General features: G+C 55.6%; 1 protein-coding gene across 1 annotated transcript in view; it reads left to right on the forward strand.

Moving 5' to 3' along the window:
* Positions 1-12,491, forward strand: part of AFDN (afadin, adherens junction formation factor) — a 142,247-nt gene extending 129,756 nt beyond the window's left edge. The window contains 4 exon segments of the mRNA XM_030316790.1: positions 2,894-3,007; positions 5,829-6,117; positions 9,361-9,445; positions 10,472-12,491. Of these exon segments, the coding sequence (XP_030172650.1) occupies positions 2,894-3,007; positions 5,829-6,117; positions 9,361-9,445; positions 10,472-10,625 (642 nt within the window). The 3' untranslated portion in view covers positions 10,626-12,491.
* Positions 12,492-18,832: the final 6,341 nt, after the last annotated feature.

The following is an 18,832-nucleotide window of genomic DNA, read 5'->3' on the forward strand; positions in this document are numbered from 1 at the left end:
CTCTCCCGCATGGGGCTCGTGGGCTGAACCCGAGTCGGGTGCCTGAGCCCGGTAGCAGTAAACGGCCTGCATGTGGGGGTCCTTCACTGCGGGGCATTAACATTTTTTAGGGTATTGTTGATGGGTGGGAACATAGGCAGATGACGCTTGCCTGTTGCCTTAAGGGTGACCTTGATAGGCTTCCGGTCCTGTCTCCAGCGAGGATCCCAAAAGCGAAAGGACACCTTGGCCCTGATGTGTGTTCAGATATCGCAACAAGATCGTCTCCCTTAATGGAGTTTTTACTGTACATTAAAGACACGAGTTAGTGTCTTCCGTGGCATAAAGTTATAAACACACATTCTGTGGATCACAGTGTAACTGTTTTCTTTTTTTAATCTGAAGATGAGGGGAGGACCGCCAGCGTAGCGAGAACCAGCCAGGCTGGTGACAGTGGCTTCTGAGACCACGCCTTAGTTCTCGGCTGAGAGTGGCTGTGGTTCGGGCTGATGGCTGCTGTAAGAACTGCGGCTGCTTCTGTCTAGGCCTGTTCCCCCGAACGTAGCTTCCTGCAGGTGGCTTCCATAGCAGCCCACCCTTCATTCTCTGCGTGTAAAACACTGAGCCCGTGTCCTCTTCATCTCACCCCAGGCTGACACAATCTGTCCTTGCAGCTCAGCCTGTGTTAAATGTGTGGCTTAGGTTGAAACGCCCTTTACCAGGCACTGAACGCAAGTAGACCACACAGCGCAGCGTACCATTTTGAGCTAATTTGGAGTAAGTTTAGAGGCTAGGTTATCATTCCTGTCATTAACGCTTTTGGGGGAGGAGGGTCGGGCAAAGCAGCATCTGTATGAAGAATGAAAAGCCTTGTTTCGGAAGTGAAAAGACTGGAAGCAGCTTGCCAGGCAGTGGGCCGAAACTGCCTCTGTCGCGACGGCACGGACGGGTTCGTCGGTAACAGTGGAAAGAGGAGCTGGGGACCTTAACACCGGCGAAGGCTCCTCGCCGACCCCATCCAGATGTAGAGGAATGAAGGTTTTGAAGAGAAGGTGCCTGCTGTAGATTTGCTGGGTAGCGTTCTGCACCTGTAATTATGAGAATCGCAGCTGTGCCCGTTTCTGAAAATGGTGCTTCTCCTCAGCGTGGAGGACCCGGCGGGCCATTTTAGCGTGTTCTGTTGTCCTTGCTCAGACCTGTTTTTAATCGCGTCTGGCAGGTGAAGCACGACGAGGGAGTCCGTGCGGAACGCTAACGTGCTTTTACGCCCTTCCACGTAGCGTATTTAATACCAGCCGCTAGCTTATCTGGTTATTTTTATTTGTGTGCCGTTTCTCACACTTCGGACCGATGGGTGTAAATTGGTTGACGCACTGGTGCTGCGGGCCGTGGACCCTGCCGTGGTGGGGGGAGCTCCCCGGTGGAGGCCAGCCCTGCGCGACCCCGGGGGGCCGGGAGCCCTCACAGTTCTGCCTTGTTTCTTGGGCTCGGGATCCGTAGCCTGTGCTCCCGCTCTGAGCCCCTCACAGCCAACATCCCGACATCTCCCCTGGGCTTATGCCTAGATTTGAACTAAACGGGAAATTAAGTAAATTTGTCTTCTTGAGGAGCGGGTTTTTTTTTTCTAAGACGTTTTAATATTATTGTTTGCTGACCTGAAAAAGCCTAACGATGCCAAGTTAATTTGTTCCTTTCCCATCGGCTGCAGTGTTTATTCCACAGAAATAAGGCAGGAGTGAAGCTGTTAAGGTTTTTGTTTTAAAAAAAAATACAAATACAATTCAAATCCCGTTTCTGTTTTTGCTGTGAACGGTTTCTACAGTAAGCAGTAATTCCGTAAATACTGAAACACACCACGAGCAATTTTACTTAAGGGGAGTCCTTCACGGGCTTTAACAATGAAACTAAATGGCGTTGGGTTACGTTCTAATTTTTAAAATTTTGAATCAACTCCTCTTGACGTCTGGAGGCACATTTCTTGGGTGCTACCGCAGACCAGCTCTGGAACAGAAAGGAAATACTTGGAGAAGCAAGCTTTCAAAGTTGCCGTTATCTGGGGGCCGTAACAAAAGGGCGTTTTCCTCTGTTCTGGTCAAATGTACGTTTAATCCAAGGATCCTTTTAGAAAAGATATTCTCAACCTGTGGCACATAGAGGAATTTGACTCTATGCTGTTTCGGGGAGCAGGCGGTAGGTTTCCAGACACAAGAATTATTCAGAGACCGGCCAATTGACTTGGCTGAGAGGTTGTAGCAGAAGAGAGGTGAAGTGAGGTCCCTTGCGAATACAGGCTCAGATTCTTTGGCTCAAGACTTTGGGGTGTCCCTGGGCTGAGAAGGAATTCTTGGAGTCCAGGATGGGGTCTGGAGAAAGCCGATGGCCAAGGGTCAGTGGGCCAGGGGCTTGGCCCACGGTCCCGGTATCCCTCTGGGGTTGTGTGCTGGCACGTGGGACCCGCCCCAGGGACCTGAGGTCTGTGTGCCCCAGCCCACAAGCATGCAGACCGGAGGGAAGGAGGATGGGGGGGAGACGATGGCCAAGTGCACCCCGTAGTCGCGTAACTGGAGGGTCCGTGTGTCACGGGAGTGTGGTTTACGTGAGCTGGCTACAGTCCTGCTTGTTCACAGTGTGGATGTATGAAACACATTCCTTCTTGGAGCAGTTCGTGGAACTGTGGGGACAGTGCTGTTAGGCAGCTTGATTTTGAAACGTAGAGCTGTGAAATGTGTACGTTTTGCCGTCTTCCCACGGTGATCTAACCGGGTATTTTGTATCTGACGTCGTGTGTGTGTGTGTGTGTGTGTGTGTGTGTGTGTGTGTGTGTGTGTGTGTGTCTGCTTGTGCCAGTGTGTGCTCTCTGCGCCTCGTGCTGCTGGAGCGTGCAGGGCAGAGGTTAAAGTCCCTGCGTTGTTAGTTACAGGACGAGGAGCGGCGGCGGCAGCGGCAGCTGGACGACATGCGCAGGCGGGAAGCGGAGGACCGCGCCAGGCAGGAGGAGGAGAGGACGAAGCGAGACGCCGAAGACAAGGTCATGGTCCTGTAGGGGCGGCTAGAGGCTTCCCGGCTTAGCCTGAACCCGATGGATGGGCTGGGGCAGAGGGGCAGACGCTGCACGCATCCTAACGCGTGCGAGACACAACGGGGCCTGGACCCCTCCTTTGTTGTCGGACCGGAGACTGGAGCCCGGCCCGGCCCGCCCGCCTCTGCTCCGGACGGTGTCCACGTCCTCCCACCTGAGTCCTGTCTCTCTCCCGCTTCTGAACTCGTAGGCCTGTCGGGGTGGCCGAGCCTCCTCCCGGCCGGTCCGCTCCCTCGGGGCCCTGCCCTTTCCTGGACGTGGCCCCGCCTGGTGGGGTGAGGGTGGTGCTTGTGCGGCTGTGCGGTCGGAGCTCGGGCGGTGAAGCACCAGGGACTTAGACGGTGTGTTCGCCCCGCGCATTTCAAGTAGGTTCCTTACGGAAAGTACTCCATTCTGGTTGGCGGTCAGCAGGTCAGATAGCTTACAAAAAAGCGTGATACGAGGAAAATTCAACTAGAATGTGATCTAATATCCCGAGTTGTTATTTTGGTTCCACATGTGGATTCTTTTTATGGAAGTAATCTTTTACGTGAATTTCAAAATGACAACGGATTGGGTCCATCCTGAGAACCGGGACCGCAGTGTGTGCGCAGCTGGCCCTGAGCAGGGCACCCGTGGCGGGGGTGGGGGAGCCTGTCCGCTCTGACGCTTCCCTTGTGTGAAGGCGGGGGCCGTGGGTGCCACAGCTGCTGGTGGGGAGTTTTCGTTCCTGATTCCTCCTTTGACAGTCTGGTGAGCCGCACTAATGAAGCCCCCTCCTCCCCCGAAAGAGAGAGCTTTTAGGAAACCTTGTGTAGTGATACGATCCGTCTGGATGTGTAACTAGTGAAGAGCTCGATTGGCAGAAACGATGTGACTCATCTAGACGAAAGTAGAATAATAAGGCTAGGACACGTACCTGTGTGAAAAGTAGCGGTCTCTGCATCTTCTAGACCCTCACGGTTCCTTGGCATCATCCTGTGACCTTCAGCGGCTGTGTCCACATAGCTTCTGCAGTCTCGGAAGCGGCCTCTGCTAGTGGGGCCGGGTGCCCCGGTGTCTTTCACTTGTGTCGGGAGAAGTCCCGGTCAGAATCAGTTCTCCGCAACGTGAGCCCCTAGACTCGTCAGTGCAGCGGTGTGTTGTGGCCCGCACCCCCCTCGGGGCCCGTGTGCGGGAGGCCTGCCCGCGCCCTGTGCTCAGGCCCTCCGCTCCCGGCCTCTTCCAGCGTGAGCCCTCACAGCTCACCGCTATGTCATGTAACGCTTGGGTCTCACTCCGTAACTGCTTCTAGAGTTGAGTGGTCACTAAAAAGCTGGATGAGCTGTTTTTTATCCGCAGCACCCACAATTGAGGGGCTGGCTTTGTTACAGAAGAACGTGCCACCCGTTAGTCGGCTGGGCCACCTGTCCGGTCACGTCACTGTATCTGCTCTTAGTGTAACTAAAGGGATACTTTGGTCTCCTGCTAAAATGTCGTCAGGTGGCTGTTGTTCATGTCACACTAAAGGCCGCAGGGCTCATTCTGGATTTGATTCCCCAGCCTAATAAGCAGACCCTTATTTTATGTTAGAAAACAAGGTAAAAGATGTCTCAACACAGAGTAAGAAGATAAAGTGAGAAATTGGGTCCAGTGCCAAGACGAGGCTGGCTGGCACCTGACCACGAAAGGGGAAGCGTGAGTGCTGTGTGGTCACCGTGTGTGGGGCTGGGAGGGCTGGGGGGCGGGGAGCAGACCGCAGACATAAGCACACACCTCCCGGCGGGGACCAGAAGCCTGTACCCGAATGCCAGCAAGGTCCCTGAGATTAGTTGTGTGTTTTGGGTTGAGTGGACTTCAAACCCGTTGGCTGCGCTCTGCAGCCTGCACGGCATCTAGGCGGACGCAGAGCTTCCAGTTTGACCTCACATCCCTCTCTTCCATCCACTTTTCCATGTGTTCTGGAACCTGTCAATCTTTAACCCAACTGTGCTGTGACCTTTTTTAATGTTAAAATAATTTTAACGCTGTCAACTGTAGTTTGTGCAGATGTATGTCAGAAAAAAATGTACAGTATGTGTCAAAATATATTTGAATATCGTGTTGCTGTTGCTCTTAATGCCTGGCTCTCTCATTTTCTGTCTGCCAGGGAGTTTAAGGTTTGAACTGTAAATTAAGAACTGCGGAAAGCATACCTCTATCTGTTAGATTGTCGCCCTGGGAAAATGAGTAATGTTTTATGGTTTCTGTTCACTTCTCTGAATAACTGGAAATAAACCAGGTGACTTCATCTTCCTTCTGGTAGAGGAAGGGCTGCTCTCTGGACCCTGGGGCTCGGTGAGGCAGCGCGCGCGCAAGGCGGCTGTTCTTGAGGGCGCCGGCTGTAGAAAGCCAGCTAGAGCCTGTTTTTGGTTTGGTTTTGTCTTTAAACCCAGCAGTGAAGAGGTAAGTTAACATCCTACAAGAACAGAAGGAGAGAGACAGGAGCAGCCGAGAATTAGAGAGAGGCCTGGAGGGATAACTGAACGGGGACAGTGGTGTAGGATTGGAAGCTGGAGCTTGAAGGTGCCTGAGCGTGCGTCCGTCCATGCTTTGGAGCGGTTTCACGTCAGATAATTCCACAGTAGCCTGAGTGTGTCCATGCTTCCGGATGGATCTGCCTGTCCTGTCCTAGAACGTTCTGTCGAAACTCTCCTATCCCCTGGATTCGCAAGGGTGTGCAGAGGGGGTCAGAGGGTGACGCGTCCTTTTGCACCCTGGGAAGGCCCCCTCCTGACTCTGACCTTTGCGCTTTTGTGTGTTCCGCCCGCAGAGGCGACAGGAAGAAGGTTATTACAGCCGCCTGGAAGCCGAGAGGCGCAGACAGCACGCGGAGGCCGAGCGCAGGCTGCTGGAGCCGGAGGAGCCGGGCCTGGGCAGACCGCCGCTGCCGCGGGGCTACGAGCCCCCGGCCCCGTCCTCCCCGGCGGCTGCTCCTCCTCCCCCACCTCAGCGGACCGCCTCCTCCCTGCAGGCCCCGGCCCTGTCCCCAGACTCCCTGTACACCGCCAGGCTCGTTGCGTACCACGAGGAGGAGGAGGAGGAGGACTGCAGTCTGGCAGGTCAGGACAAGCTCTCCCACACCGGCGAGTCCCGGGGCCGCCTTCCTCCCGCCGCCCCTGCGCCACGGCCACCCCCCCGCCGGCCGCGCCCGGCCTCCGACGGCCTCTTTCTCTCCGGCTGCCTGCAGCCCCCCTCGGCCGCTGCCCACGGTGCTGCTCCCGGAGCAGGCCGGCCCCCTCCTCCCCCTCCAAAGCCACCGGGCTCCCACCACCCCCGCCGCTCGAAAGGTAGAGGTAAAGCGTGGGGTCATGGGGTCACCAATCAAGCCCCCTGTGTCTTCCTTCGTGATTGGAGTGGGGACTGCGCGGCCCCAATCAGCACTCGCTCCGGCCTCTTGATCTCGCTTGCTCACTAGTCTCTGCCTCCGGGTGTGTCCGCCCTGCACGGCTGTGGCCTGTAGGGTCCCAGTCCTTCTCCCCGGTCACCAAGTACTGTTTCAGCCTTCGTTCTCTGCCTATTCTGATAACTCTTACACTTACTTGAACAAGTACTTTCTTCCACACTTTTTGGCGTCTAAAGATAAGATCCTCTCAGCCGTAGTGTCACGGTCACACGCACACTAAGTTTTGTTCTTTAACATGAGCAACACTTCTCTGTTCTCAGTTACCTGCCCCAGTAGTTCCCCTACCGAGCTGGGTCATAACGATGGCTCCTGCTTTCCGTGGTAGTCTGGTGGCCTAGTCAGTGCCACGCTGCGCGGATGGCCCTGCTGTCACGCGAGCTGCCTCGCGCCAGGGGCAGGGAACCCAGTCCTTGTGAAATCACTCCTCCCTCTAACTGGTTTCTCCTTCCCGCTCTGTGACATTCTCTGCCATCGCGGCACTAGCCAGACCTCAACAGGCACACGGCCACCTTGAGTTAACATGTCCCGTGACGTCACTGCCCAGTGTGACAGTGGTCCTGTCTGTGCCGGGACCGGAAGGCCACCGCAGGCGCATCTGCAGTGACCAGTGTCCAAGACAGCACTGCAGGGATATTTAAGATGTAACCGAAAATCGTAAGGATTCAGACCCGACTTTCGTCTTACTATCTAAACTTGCTCAGATCTAGTGCTTTTCATGAGCACGAGGGCTTCCAGACCCTCGTGGTGTGATACGCAGGACTCACGATTCCAAAAGAAGTTGGAAAGTCAGAAACATGCATAATGGTGGCTCTTCCGGAACAAGTGGGCTTGGCCAGGGTCTTGCCTCCTGTCTGCGCCAGTGCTCTGGTGCCCCTGGAAGGCTCGGCATGATATTCAGGCTGGGCCGCCCAGAAGCCAAAGTTAGATCTTTATAAAACTTCTGTTTTCGGCATCTAGAAAGTAGGACCTCAAAGACGTTTGTGGGATAATAGTCACTTTTGAAGGGAGATGCCATCAGTCTCCTTGCACATTACACACTGAACTTTAGATATTTTGTGTCCCGACACAAACAGATGAGGTTCGGTGACGCAGCGTTGTGGCGAGGCGGTCACTCGAGACCACTTTGGCTTTCACCCACGAGCTAACACTTCATTTATTTCGCATCTGAAACGCCACATAGGAGGTTCTGTCCCACACCTGCCGGCTCGTGCCTCTTTGAAGACTTCCTTCGTAAAGTACAAAGCTGTCTGCACCACATGCAGGGTGCTTGTGACCTCCCTGCCTCTCCCTCACATGGCCGTGCCCTGGGCTCAGCTCACTTTTCTGTCGTGAGCACTCTGGGAAGGACACAGACTTGGTTTCTTCCACTGGGCCCTGGGGGGAACAGAATCGGGCTATGCATTGGAGTAAGTAACATCCCGTTCCAGCATAGCAATATATTGAAAAATGTGGTTTAACTGGAGCTTTTTGAGAACTATTTGAAGTGTGCAGGATTCATATATATAGTCTCCTGAAAGTAATGTTCTGATTAACTTTGAAAATTTTGAAGAATTTTTACCAGTGGAAGAAGCAAGTGTCGTTCTTAAAACAAAGCTCAAAAGATATGTCTTCTAAAACAAAACTTAGAGTTAAAATTGAAAAAATTCTATTCTGCAGATAATTAATGTGAAGATCCACTCTGGGTTATCTGAGGTTACGGATACAGTCTGTCTCATCTTTTGAGTCTTTGTGGAGGATGACTTTGCATACGGTGACCACAGGGGACCTTGCTGAGGGACAGGAGAGGTGCTGTGCTGAGACGTGACTGCACGCGTCCGCACAGCGTGTCCTGTCCTACAGAGAAGAAGCAAAAATTGATTTTTGTGCAACCTGTCTAAAAAGGATGATTTTGATGTTGAAATACTGTAATAACTTTGCCGTTTATTTAATCGGACACGCGATGCTGTCAGCGTTGGCTGAATATTTTGAGTATTGTGCTCCGGCTTGTATCCCCATAAGCCAAAGGTTCTTCAAACGTGACATTTCTTTTTGCTGGTGTGATAATAGAGTACTGATATAACGCATTGTGATTTTAACACACCTTTTAATATGATACTGGGATGCATTTAAAAGTTCTCTCTGCATCATTTCTTGACCTTCAACATCCCCGTGGAGTAGATAAGGTGGCGGTGCTATTCCCGGACTGATGTTGTCGGTCACCTCAGTGGCTGGGCCAGGCTCAGAGCCAGGGACCCAGGCCGAGTGTCCCGCGGGCTTGCTCACTCAGTACACGGTGCTGCCTCGGGGAGTATTTTGAGTGAGTTTGTACCTGCAGCATTTATATCAAACACGAGGGGTTTTGGTGGCTCATTTGTTTTCAAAGTGTCAATAATTACAGCCATTTATGTAGGAAAAAATCCATTAGCTGTCCTGAAAAGAGACCCTTCAGTCACATGGTTACTGGCTAGGTTACATTCGCTCTCCTTTGTTTTGTAAGGAAGCTCCTCCCATCAGGACTGTCTGACCCCCTCGCCCCCCCGCCCCCCCCCCCCCGTCCCCCCGTCAGGACTGTCCTGTGTGACTCCCTCCCCGCCGAAGCGCATCTTCTTTTTTTTTTTTTTTTTTTTTTTCGAAGCGCATCTTCTGAGCTCATGGCGACTGCATCTTGCCTGGTTTGAGCTTTCTGGCACTGCCACCTAAGACCTGTGCCGTCACAGCGCCTGTCGGGGCAGTGATGGATTTCGCAGGCCGCTGAGTGAAGCCGGCTGCAGACCAAGGCATCTTTGGTCTCGTTTGAAGAACCTTGTGCTTTCACTCAGTAAAGACCTCCTCTTCTTCTGTGGGCCCCGCATCTCGATGATGATAAGGTTTTGGGAAGTATGCGGGCACTTTAACTTTGACTTTTTCTTTTATGGAAAAGGACCAAACTCTTCCGTGGGATCTTCCGGGGCAGTGATCGGTGCCCGTGACGGCTCCTGGGACCCGAGAGAGAGGCTGGCGAAAAGGTATTGACAGCTGTGAACAGCTGCATGGAAGGATCGCTGCCTTCCTCACACCGTTCTTGTATGAGGCTGGATCGCAAGTTTAGAGACTTGATCACCTCAGGCGTCCCTCATTGTACACAAGTGTGTGAGCCTGCTGGCTGCTTCGTTTCACGTTGCTCACAGAATTCTGTTTCAGACACTGGTGTACGTACCCGACTTCCTAGTCTAGAACTTCCTAGACCTTCAGAAGCAGCGGATGTGCTGCTGCTTGCTTCCACCCGCGAAGCCAGGAGGCATGAATAGGCTTAGTGTCTCCACCGAGCGCTCTCACCCGGGTGGTAGAAACAAATTGGCCCAGACAGTTCTTAAAGCTCTGAAATGGAACTGATGGAGAAAATTTTCAGCGTCTTCCTGTAACTTGGTGTTAAGTTAGGTATCCTGATGCCTCTCGGGTACATGTGGGGCTCGTTAAAATTATGTGCTTTTAAACTGCCCTCTTTAGATCAACTCGGTTATTAAGAACCCCCTGCCTGCTTAGGGGCGCCTGGGTGGCGCAGTCGGTTAAGCGTCCAACTTCAGCCAGGTCACGATCTCGCGGTCCGTGAGTTCGAGCCCCGCGTCAGGCTCTGGGCTGATGGCTCAGAGCCTGGAGCCTGTTTCCGATTCTGTGTCTCCCTCTCTGTCTGCCCCTCCCCCGTTCATGCTCTGTCTCTCTCTGTCCCCAAAAAATAAATAAACGTTGAAAAAAAAAAAAAAAAAAAAAAGAACCCCCTGCCTGCTAAAACTGAAGTTACCAGTGTTTTGAGAGTTGGATGTGTCGGGAGAAAGTTAGTATTTTAGGCAGGAGGGCATTCTGCCCCTTTTTTTACACAGGTCTGAATACAACCCCAGTGATTGTATTTATAGGAAGGGTCTTGGCTGGTTTAACAAAGAATGAGTCTCCCTCAGGAAAGATTGAACTGAATTGCCCGCTATGTAAAGTTACCTAATTGTTGACAAGTTATTTCCATCTTGACCAGTGATGTCTTACGTTTCCCTCTGACGCAGCCATGATGCAGATTTACCTGGAAATTCCGGAGCCCCTGAGAACTTGACATTCAAAGAGCGCCAGCGGCTGTTCTCACAAGGTCAAGATGTGTCCAATAAAGTGAAAGCCTCTCGTAAATTAACAGAACTGGAAAACGAACTGAACACAAAGTGAGACCAGGAAATGGCACCCGTGCTCAGCCCAACGTCCTCCCGGTGCGGCTTTGGAGGATGGTCGGGGGAGAGAAGGAGGCGGCGGCATTTCCGAGTCACAGAAGGGCTGTTTGGAAGATGGGTGGGATTTAGAGGTGGTCCCAGTCCAAGAAGCCCTTTTGTTTTACCAGGAGATTATCATTTATACGATGTACACACTGTCTAATTTCTTAATTATCTGACTCACCCGAAGATACGTTTTTTGTTGCTTTTTCTAGAGTCCAAGCTGGAAAGGGGGAGCGTGCAGCGCAGGCGAGGGCAGTGGGGTGTCTCCCCCGCTGTCCCCAGGGGGTGCCGAGAGGCCACGTCCGTCCCGTGTCACAGACTGGACTGTAGGGATGGGACGGGGAGTAGCCTGAACCCCCAGACCTTGTTTGCACTATTCCGTAGTAACTGCAGATGTCCCGGAGGAGGGTGGGCACGGAGGACACGCCCGGCGCGTTGAGTCCAGAGCTCTCGTGGGCCGGGCTCGCTAGTCTTGTCCGTGCAGTCAGGATGCGGTTCGGACCCACACCTCCTGGGAGGGAGGTGATGCCCATCGGAGACCCTGCCCCTCTCCTTCCATACGGGGACAGCCCTCCCAGTACATTCTAAGTAGTTGATTTTAAAAAATTCTCCAAGAAGAAAATTTTGAGGATTTAAGCTTAGGATACTTTATTTTTATAAACGTCAGATTATCGTTAGGCTAATAAATCATTGGTGATTTTGAAGATGGCAATGACGTTAGGAAGTTAATATTTCAAATATTCAGGGGAATCTGTAAAAGAGCATCTGTTTAGCTGGGCAGTGTCGATGTGGGTAGAAACACAGATATTGGAGAGGGATGGGGGGGGGGGCAGGGGTCAGTAGTGACCTTTGAGCACAACTATTGCTCAGAAATTTTAAATGCAGAGAAGAAAGAGTGACATCCATGTCCTGTCTGGGAAAGAAGGGCCAATGACATGGCATCTGCGATTTAAATACTGTAAGAGTGGCTTGTGAGGCAGTTGAAAGTATTTTTTTTTTCACATCTGATAGTTACTGAACTTTCATTTGATGAGTTACTGTGACCAGTGTCCTTTCTTTAGCTGTGAACATGTGGCCGATACAGACACGGATCTCACTCTGGTTTCTACTGTGTGATGTGAAAATGGTAAATTACGTGGGGATTATGAGCAAAGCTTCTATTTGACAAGGCCCTGCTGTGGGATCCTGAGGATTTTTCTGCACCAGATTGTTCTTACAAAATGCGTATGTTAGAAAAACGTGCACACTTTCAAACAGAAGAGGGAGGAGAGCCTTTTTAGCCTTAGAAATCACTTTAATAGGCGCTGTATGATAAATCATTGAAACGCGAGTGTAAATAGTTTTCACGTCTATCAGGGTTCTTATCTGGAAGTGTGCTGTCACCGCTGCCCTCGTTTAAGAGAGTAACCTGGTCTACGTGTTTATGAAGGATGCGCTTGCTTTAGAGCTCTAGGAGAAGCAGGCCCCTCCCGGAGAGCTCGACAACACTGGCCGCCTCACGGGGACAAAATCCACACTTGCTGTCATGAAGCAGACGCAGCGGAGTCACTGTTCCGTTAATCTGTAGAAAGAACAAACACGCCTAAGTACACGCACATACATGTAAATACTTACATGCAGGGGCGTGTGTGTGTGTGTGTGTGTGCGCGCGTATGTGTGTGTGTGTGGTTGTAAACCTGGAAACGGGTGGGTTTGGCCGCCCGTGGGTGACGAGGTCATGACTGTGCGTCACTGTGGAAACACCAGAACTGCTGTACTTCCCATTTCTACTGTAGCTCATTTGCAATCTATTTTTAATAAACTTTGTATGTATTTGAGCGGATCTGTTGTTGTAATCGTGCTGGCAAAGATTATATTTGTCATCTCAGCCTCTGTCTCCTACCTGTGTGTCCTACTCATTAAACAGTCAGTAAGCATCATTTCTGTGTCAGATGGGGAGTCCGGCATGTGGGGGACGCTCTTTTCCTGAGCGCACAGACTCTAACGGAGACTGCAGGCCGCGCCGACATCGGGTCCCCCCCCCCCCCCCCCCCCCCGTGGCTTTCACCCGGCTCGTGGGCAGACCCAGACCCAGACCAGCGGTCACAGGGACTCTGCACACCAGGTGCTTAGTGGATTGTGTGGACCGGTGGCGAGGACCCGCCTGGGGTGGCTCCAGGAGGGTGCACGGTCGCCAAAGCACCCAGGCCCGGCTCTGCTGCACCACCCCTCTCCCCCTGTGGCCCCAGAGCCCCTGCCTCTGTGTCCCTGGGGCAGGTGGGCTGAGGGGGCGTGCCAGGACTTCAGGAAGGGCTTTCGGCAGAAACGGTGTGGATCTTTTTAGGACTGTCTGCCTATCTACGTATTGGAGTGCTAGTGTCTGCCTGTGGTGTATTTTCGTGCCCAAAACGGTGCTCTGAGGTTTGAGAGGACGGAAACTCCGTTGGTCTCCAGGACTGCCCATGTGCACTGAGTGCTGCTCGTGAAAGGAACGCTTCTAAGCCGCAGACTGTCTGCACCGCACGGGGTTCTAGGGGGCCGTTGGAATGGGATTCCTCTGCTCCGTTGCTTGGGAAACGGATTTGAAAGACTTTTACTTGGACCTCTGGGGAAATGCGGAGCCACAGCAAAGTCTCAGGGCCCCACTTCCGCTGCAGGAGGGGCCCTCACGGGAAACAGGCGCCAAGTGACGGGTCTCAGTACAGCATTCGTGCAGTTCATTCTAAGTCACGGTGCCCCAGCAGATGTACGTTCAACTCCAAAGCGGGATTGATTGATTGATTGATTGATTGATTGATTTTAATTTTTTTTTTCAACGTTTATTTATTTTTGGGACAGAGAGAGACAGAGCATGAACGGGGGAGGGGCAGAGAGAGAGGGAGACACAGAATCGTAAACAGGCTCCAGGCTCCGAGCCATCAGCCCAGAGCCCGACGCGGGGCTCGAACCCACGGACCGCGAGATCGTGACCTGGCTGAAGTCGGACACTTAACCGACTGCGCCACCCAGGCGCCCCTCCAAAGCGGGATTTAAAAACCAATGTCTTACACAGTTTATTGAACAAATACAATCCGTGAGTGCCTGCCCTGTGTCAGTCACTGTGACGCTGGTTCCAAGTATCCCAGAGCAGCTGCAGGAAGACAGACACGGTTCACAAATTGTCCACAGAAGGTGAACAGGGCGCTTAGAGGCCTTGACGGAAGGACCCGGTCTAGCTCGTGGTGGAGGACCTTTGGAGAAGAGGACTTGCCCTCTTGAGAGAAAGGACTGGTCCCCGCGGGAGGATCCCCAGGGCAGAGAGGTTGCTGCAGGCAGACAGCAGGTGGGAGATGGGGCACTGGGGCCGGGGGGTGGCAGGAGGTAGGTCTGAAACATGGAAAGATTTGCAGTCTTCGTGCCCCTTTCCTGCATGCCTCCAAGGGTGGCTTGGTCACATGTGGAGAAAGCACAGGAAGGAAGGTCCTGTGTGCACTGAGGGGCACACGGCCCTTGGCCGACAGCGGGGCCCAGCTGCGGGGCACAGGCATGGCATGGGGGTGCGGGGTAGATCACAGAGGTGCCCAAAGGCGAGGCAGGAAGCCAGTGCCAACGGCTTCGACCAACCTGGAACGGTGACTTTCAGATCATACTTTCACATGTTTGCTGGATTGAGCCTTGGTTTTCCTGCTCGTCTAAGCCTGGTGTTGTGTTCTTTTGCGGAGATGGCAGATGGCCAAGTCTGAACTGGGGACAGCGGGTCCAACTTCACCTTGGAATTGTTAAGAATAACATAAAACGTTAGCACGAACAACAGCAAACAGGAGACCTGGAAGACAGTGGGTTAGCTGCACAGCTCTATAGACCTGCCTCCCCAGGTTCTGCCCTGGGGACAGGCCCCCGGATGGAAGGCCGGCTTGTCTGAGTTGAGGAGAACACAGACGCGTCCTAACAGCATCTCCTGGCAGGAGGGAAAGAGGAGTGCAGGGTCTGGGCTCCCTGACGGCCGTCCGGGTTCCAGGTTTGCTTGCAGGGTTCCTGAGGTCCTTCCGGCAGCTGTGGACACCGGTCCAGACACTCGGACTCTGGATGCAGCGTGTGACGCCTTTCAATGCACCTGCCTCTCCTCTCGGTCATCTGGGGTGTGTTGGTTCGTTGTTTCACGATCTTTAATGTACTAAAAGTCACGGCTCGAGGAAGACCGCACTGTGCCGCCTGCTTCCGCCACAAGTTCATGCACGATGCTCTCTTGGAAAGAGTTCGTCTCCGCTGGTGTCAGAAGCATCGTGGGTTGCAGGCAGCAGCAGAGGAGTCTGGAGGGCGAGGAGACTGAAACGCGGTGGCAGAAACGCACAGGGGGCTCCTCAGCGCGGGGCTCCGGCCACTGAGGGGCACCGGCTCGTCGCGTGCCGCTGACCCAGGTAGCCCCGGCGGTGTCCTCTGCCCAGGGGTGCGCCGTCCACAGGCCTCTGGTGGCCTCAGGCGGAGCACACGGTGGCCCTCGGCCGGGCTGCCGGGGAAGTGGATGGGAGGCCATCAGTGGCCCCATCGGGCTGCGGGCAAGAGCCTGACCTGGACGGCGCTCAGACGCTCTCCTTGGGCACCACTGGGATTTGGGGCAGAGGCCCCTGTGTGGCCCGGGGGTGCCCCGTCCCTGGAGACACCCGCATGGGGACCAGATTCTGGCTGCGGGGAGGCTCCCCCGCCTCGGCAAGGGCTGCAGGGAGCCCAGTGGAAGGGTGTCCCGAGTGGTATCGGTCAGCAAGGCCGGGACACATTCGCCAAGTTCTGCGTTCCCTGTCACACCATATCACTTCTGTCATTGCGTCCCTGCTGCCCGGGTCTCTCCTGAATCGTGGGCTCTGGGACCTGAGGCGGAGTCGTCTCCCCGTCACTGCGCGGCTTCTACTCAGAGAAGGGTCGCTGTATCGCGTGTGCATGGCACATACACGCATCATACGTGGTGCACGTGTGCACATTACACGCGTGCCGACAGGCGGCCCCGGTGGCCTCACCAGCCCCCAGGAGTGAAGAGAGTCCTCGTATCCGACCAGCACGTTTGCTGCTGTGAACCCCAACTCAGTGGTCTGTCTGTCTCTAATTTCTCAGGTCTAGGCAGCCTGTTCTGACCAACGTGCTGGGGAAGGAGGATGCGGCTTATTCACAACGTCATCGTCATCGCCTGTTCTTTCTGATTCGTCGACTCAGTCAACAGATAATTGGCCTGAGTTCCTAAATGTGCCAAACGTTGTAGCTGCTGCAGGCCCGGCGGCTGCTGTCTTGGGAGCTCTGGATCTCCTCCGGTGACAGTGACACCAGATAACCGTTCCATGTTAGCAATCCCAAGAGCCATGTGCCAGGGGAAGGACGTGGGTCCCGTCCGTATGAGATGGTTTTGATCGAGCCCTGAACGAGCGTCCAGAGGGCCAGAGAGGCAGAGGCAGTGACGTGGAAATGTGCCTGCCCCCCCCCCCCCCCAGGAACGGCAAGGAGGTCACTGATCCTCCAGCCAGCCGAGTGGGCAGGGAGGGGGAGGGAGGGGGCAGAGGAGGGGCAGAGGTGCGTAGGCCGTCCTGAGCGCCTGGTTTTTACCTAATGGAGAAGCGGAGGGGAGGGAGCGTCCGACTGATGTGTCAACCACGTGTAGGTGACCGGCCAAGGGGCTGGTGCCATCACTGTGGTGAGCCCAGAAGGACTTGTCTGTGGTGGCATGTGGGGTGATGGGAGGAGTGGATGGCAAGGTGTGGGTCCCGGTGGGCGAGGAGTGCGGGTGCACTAGAAGTCGGGCAGAGCCTGGAGGGGGTGGGGATTGTGGGGACGCCCCGGGGGGCGCCTGCAGGCAGTGTGGCCTACATACAGGTCGGGAACTCGAGGGAGGGGGGCAAGCTGGACACGGAATGGGGGCATCATCAGGGTACAGATGGCATTCAACGCTGTGAGACGAGACTGGCACAGAAGACGAGAAGTGCCCTTGGACGGAGGACAAGAGGCCAGTGCCCGAGAACCAAGTTAGTATTTCAAGAAGCAGGGACAGACCAACTGTGCCTGGGACCACTGGACCCGCCAGGCAGCCGTCCTCTGCCATCTTCCCAGGGCGCGGGGCGGGGCGGGAGCAGTGCAGAGGAGGGGAGGAGGAGAGGAGGAGAGGAGGACAGGAGGGGAGGAGGGTGGGCCCCGGGGCAGGGCGGGAGCAGTGCACGCGGGGAGCAGGGCAGGGGAGGGCCGGGGGGGCCGCGGCAGGGCTGCGGAGGAGAAGGGGAGGGGAGCCTCCCTGTCCAAGCACAGGTGGTGCGCCCGCCCCTGCGCCGCGGCGTCACCCCGGGGTGCTCCCCCTGCTCCGGTGCTGCCGCCCCTCCCCCCGCCTCCCTGCAGCGGTTCGGGGCCCCGAGCGGCGCCCGCTGGCCTCTTCGCTGGCCTCTTCCTGTGCCTGTCCCCTGGCTCCTGTTTCCAGCGGGCTCCACAGGCCCTCCCTCCTCTCCCCGCAGACAGTCCTGTGGGGAAGGGAGCCACACTCGTCGGGCGGACGCGAAATCACAGGACCAGCGGGAAGGGCTGCGTACCCGCGGGAGGCTGTAATTTACATGGGGTCGGGAACACCCACCGTATGCAGTAAATAGTCTCGCAGCGTAGCCGCTCCCCTCCCTGGCCCCTCCCCAGGTCCCGTGACCCCGTCGCCATGGAAACCACGGGGGAGGGGGGCGGCGCAAACGCCCGCGCACGCGCAGCAGGTGGGCTGAGGCCTGGGCCCGGCGATGCCGGCGGCGACGGGCGGACGCTGGGGGCGCTTCTGGGAGCAGCGGGCCCGGCAGCTGCAGCGGCAGGTGCAGGTGAGCAGGTGCCGGGAGCGCAGCTGCGGCCCCGCCTGCAGCCCCACCCCCTCCCGCCCCTGAGCCTTGGGGGCGGGGGCGCCCCAAGACCGCCCGGGACGGAGGCTCCCGCCGTCTTCCACCTTCTGCTGTGTAGGGTGCGAGGTCCTTCCTCGTCTGCCCTCCCGCTCGGTCCCCCAGCCCGGCCCCCGACCCCCGCGCGCCCCACCCTCCCCTGAGGCCCCTCTCCGTGACTTGTCGAGGGGCTACTACGTACCGTGCTGAATTCGGGGGTACAGTGCTTAAGCGACCACACACCTGACCTTTCTGTTCCCTGCTCTCGGGGTATAGGTGGGATAAAGGAGGAAATAATCACAAAGTAAACGTAAACCACCGAAGTGGGCCCATGATGACGCTGCGGAGGGGACACACCCAGTCCTACAGGGGCTTGTAATGCAACCCTGGCCGGATGGGGGGGTCCAGGACCGTCTCCCCGTGAGCGGAGGTGGAGCGGGGTTCTCCTGAGATGGGAGGCCGCCATCTGGCAGTGCGTTGAGGGTCAAGGACAGAACTGTCCCCAAAGAGGAACAGCCTCGCAGTGGCGTGTGGCCGCGGGGCTGGCGTTGGGCAGACCCCGGGGGGAGGCTGCTGGCTGGGGCTGAGGCGGGAGGGGGGCGCCCGTGCAGCATGAAGCGGGACTAGAGATGTTCTTTATCTTGAGGGCCCCGAAGGGCTATCGAAGATATTTTAAGGGAGGGAGGAAGCAGTTAGATCCATATTTTGAAAATGTCACTCAAAACGTCCCTTGTAGCGAGTGACCCCGCAAGGGCAAGCGTGAAGTTGTGAGGGCCGAGTTCGAAGTCGCAGGCAGGACTTCTGGGTGGCAGGATGAGGGCCCCTGTGAACCCACTCCCGAAAAACAAGCCAACAGGTGAGGGTCACGGCAAAATGGTGTAGCGCCCCCCGGAGTTGCCCAACAGCACCCACCAAAGGAAGCAACGTTTATTCGAGAAACCTGCTAAAAAACCTCTGTAAGCACAGAAAAAGTCTGCGGCCCCTTGCCTCACACCACCCAAGCTCAGCCCGGCCGAAGGTCCGCTCTGGGCGTGTGTGGCCAGGAAGACGGGGCTTCCCCTCTCCTCGGCCTCCGACGACGGGTCGCCGTATCTCACCAGTCTGGACGGGCCACCGGACAGTCGAGGAAGCTAAGTTCCCGGCTGACTGTGGCGGAGGCTGGGGGCCTCCCTCCTCCCACGGAGCTTCCGCTCCTATCATGGAGGCCTTACTCCAGAACAGAGGCCGGGGCACTGGGGCTCCAGTCACTCTTCCCCAGCTCCATCAGCACAAAGGTTTCACGGCGAGAGAGCAAGCCAGGAGCCCAGAGGCCACAGGCCTCCCGGTG

Source organism: Lynx canadensis, chromosome B2 (genome assembly GCF_007474595.2).
Source record: "Lynx canadensis isolate LIC74 chromosome B2, mLynCan4.pri.v2, whole genome shotgun sequence".
NCBI lineage: Eukaryota > Metazoa > Chordata > Mammalia > Carnivora > Felidae > Lynx > Lynx canadensis.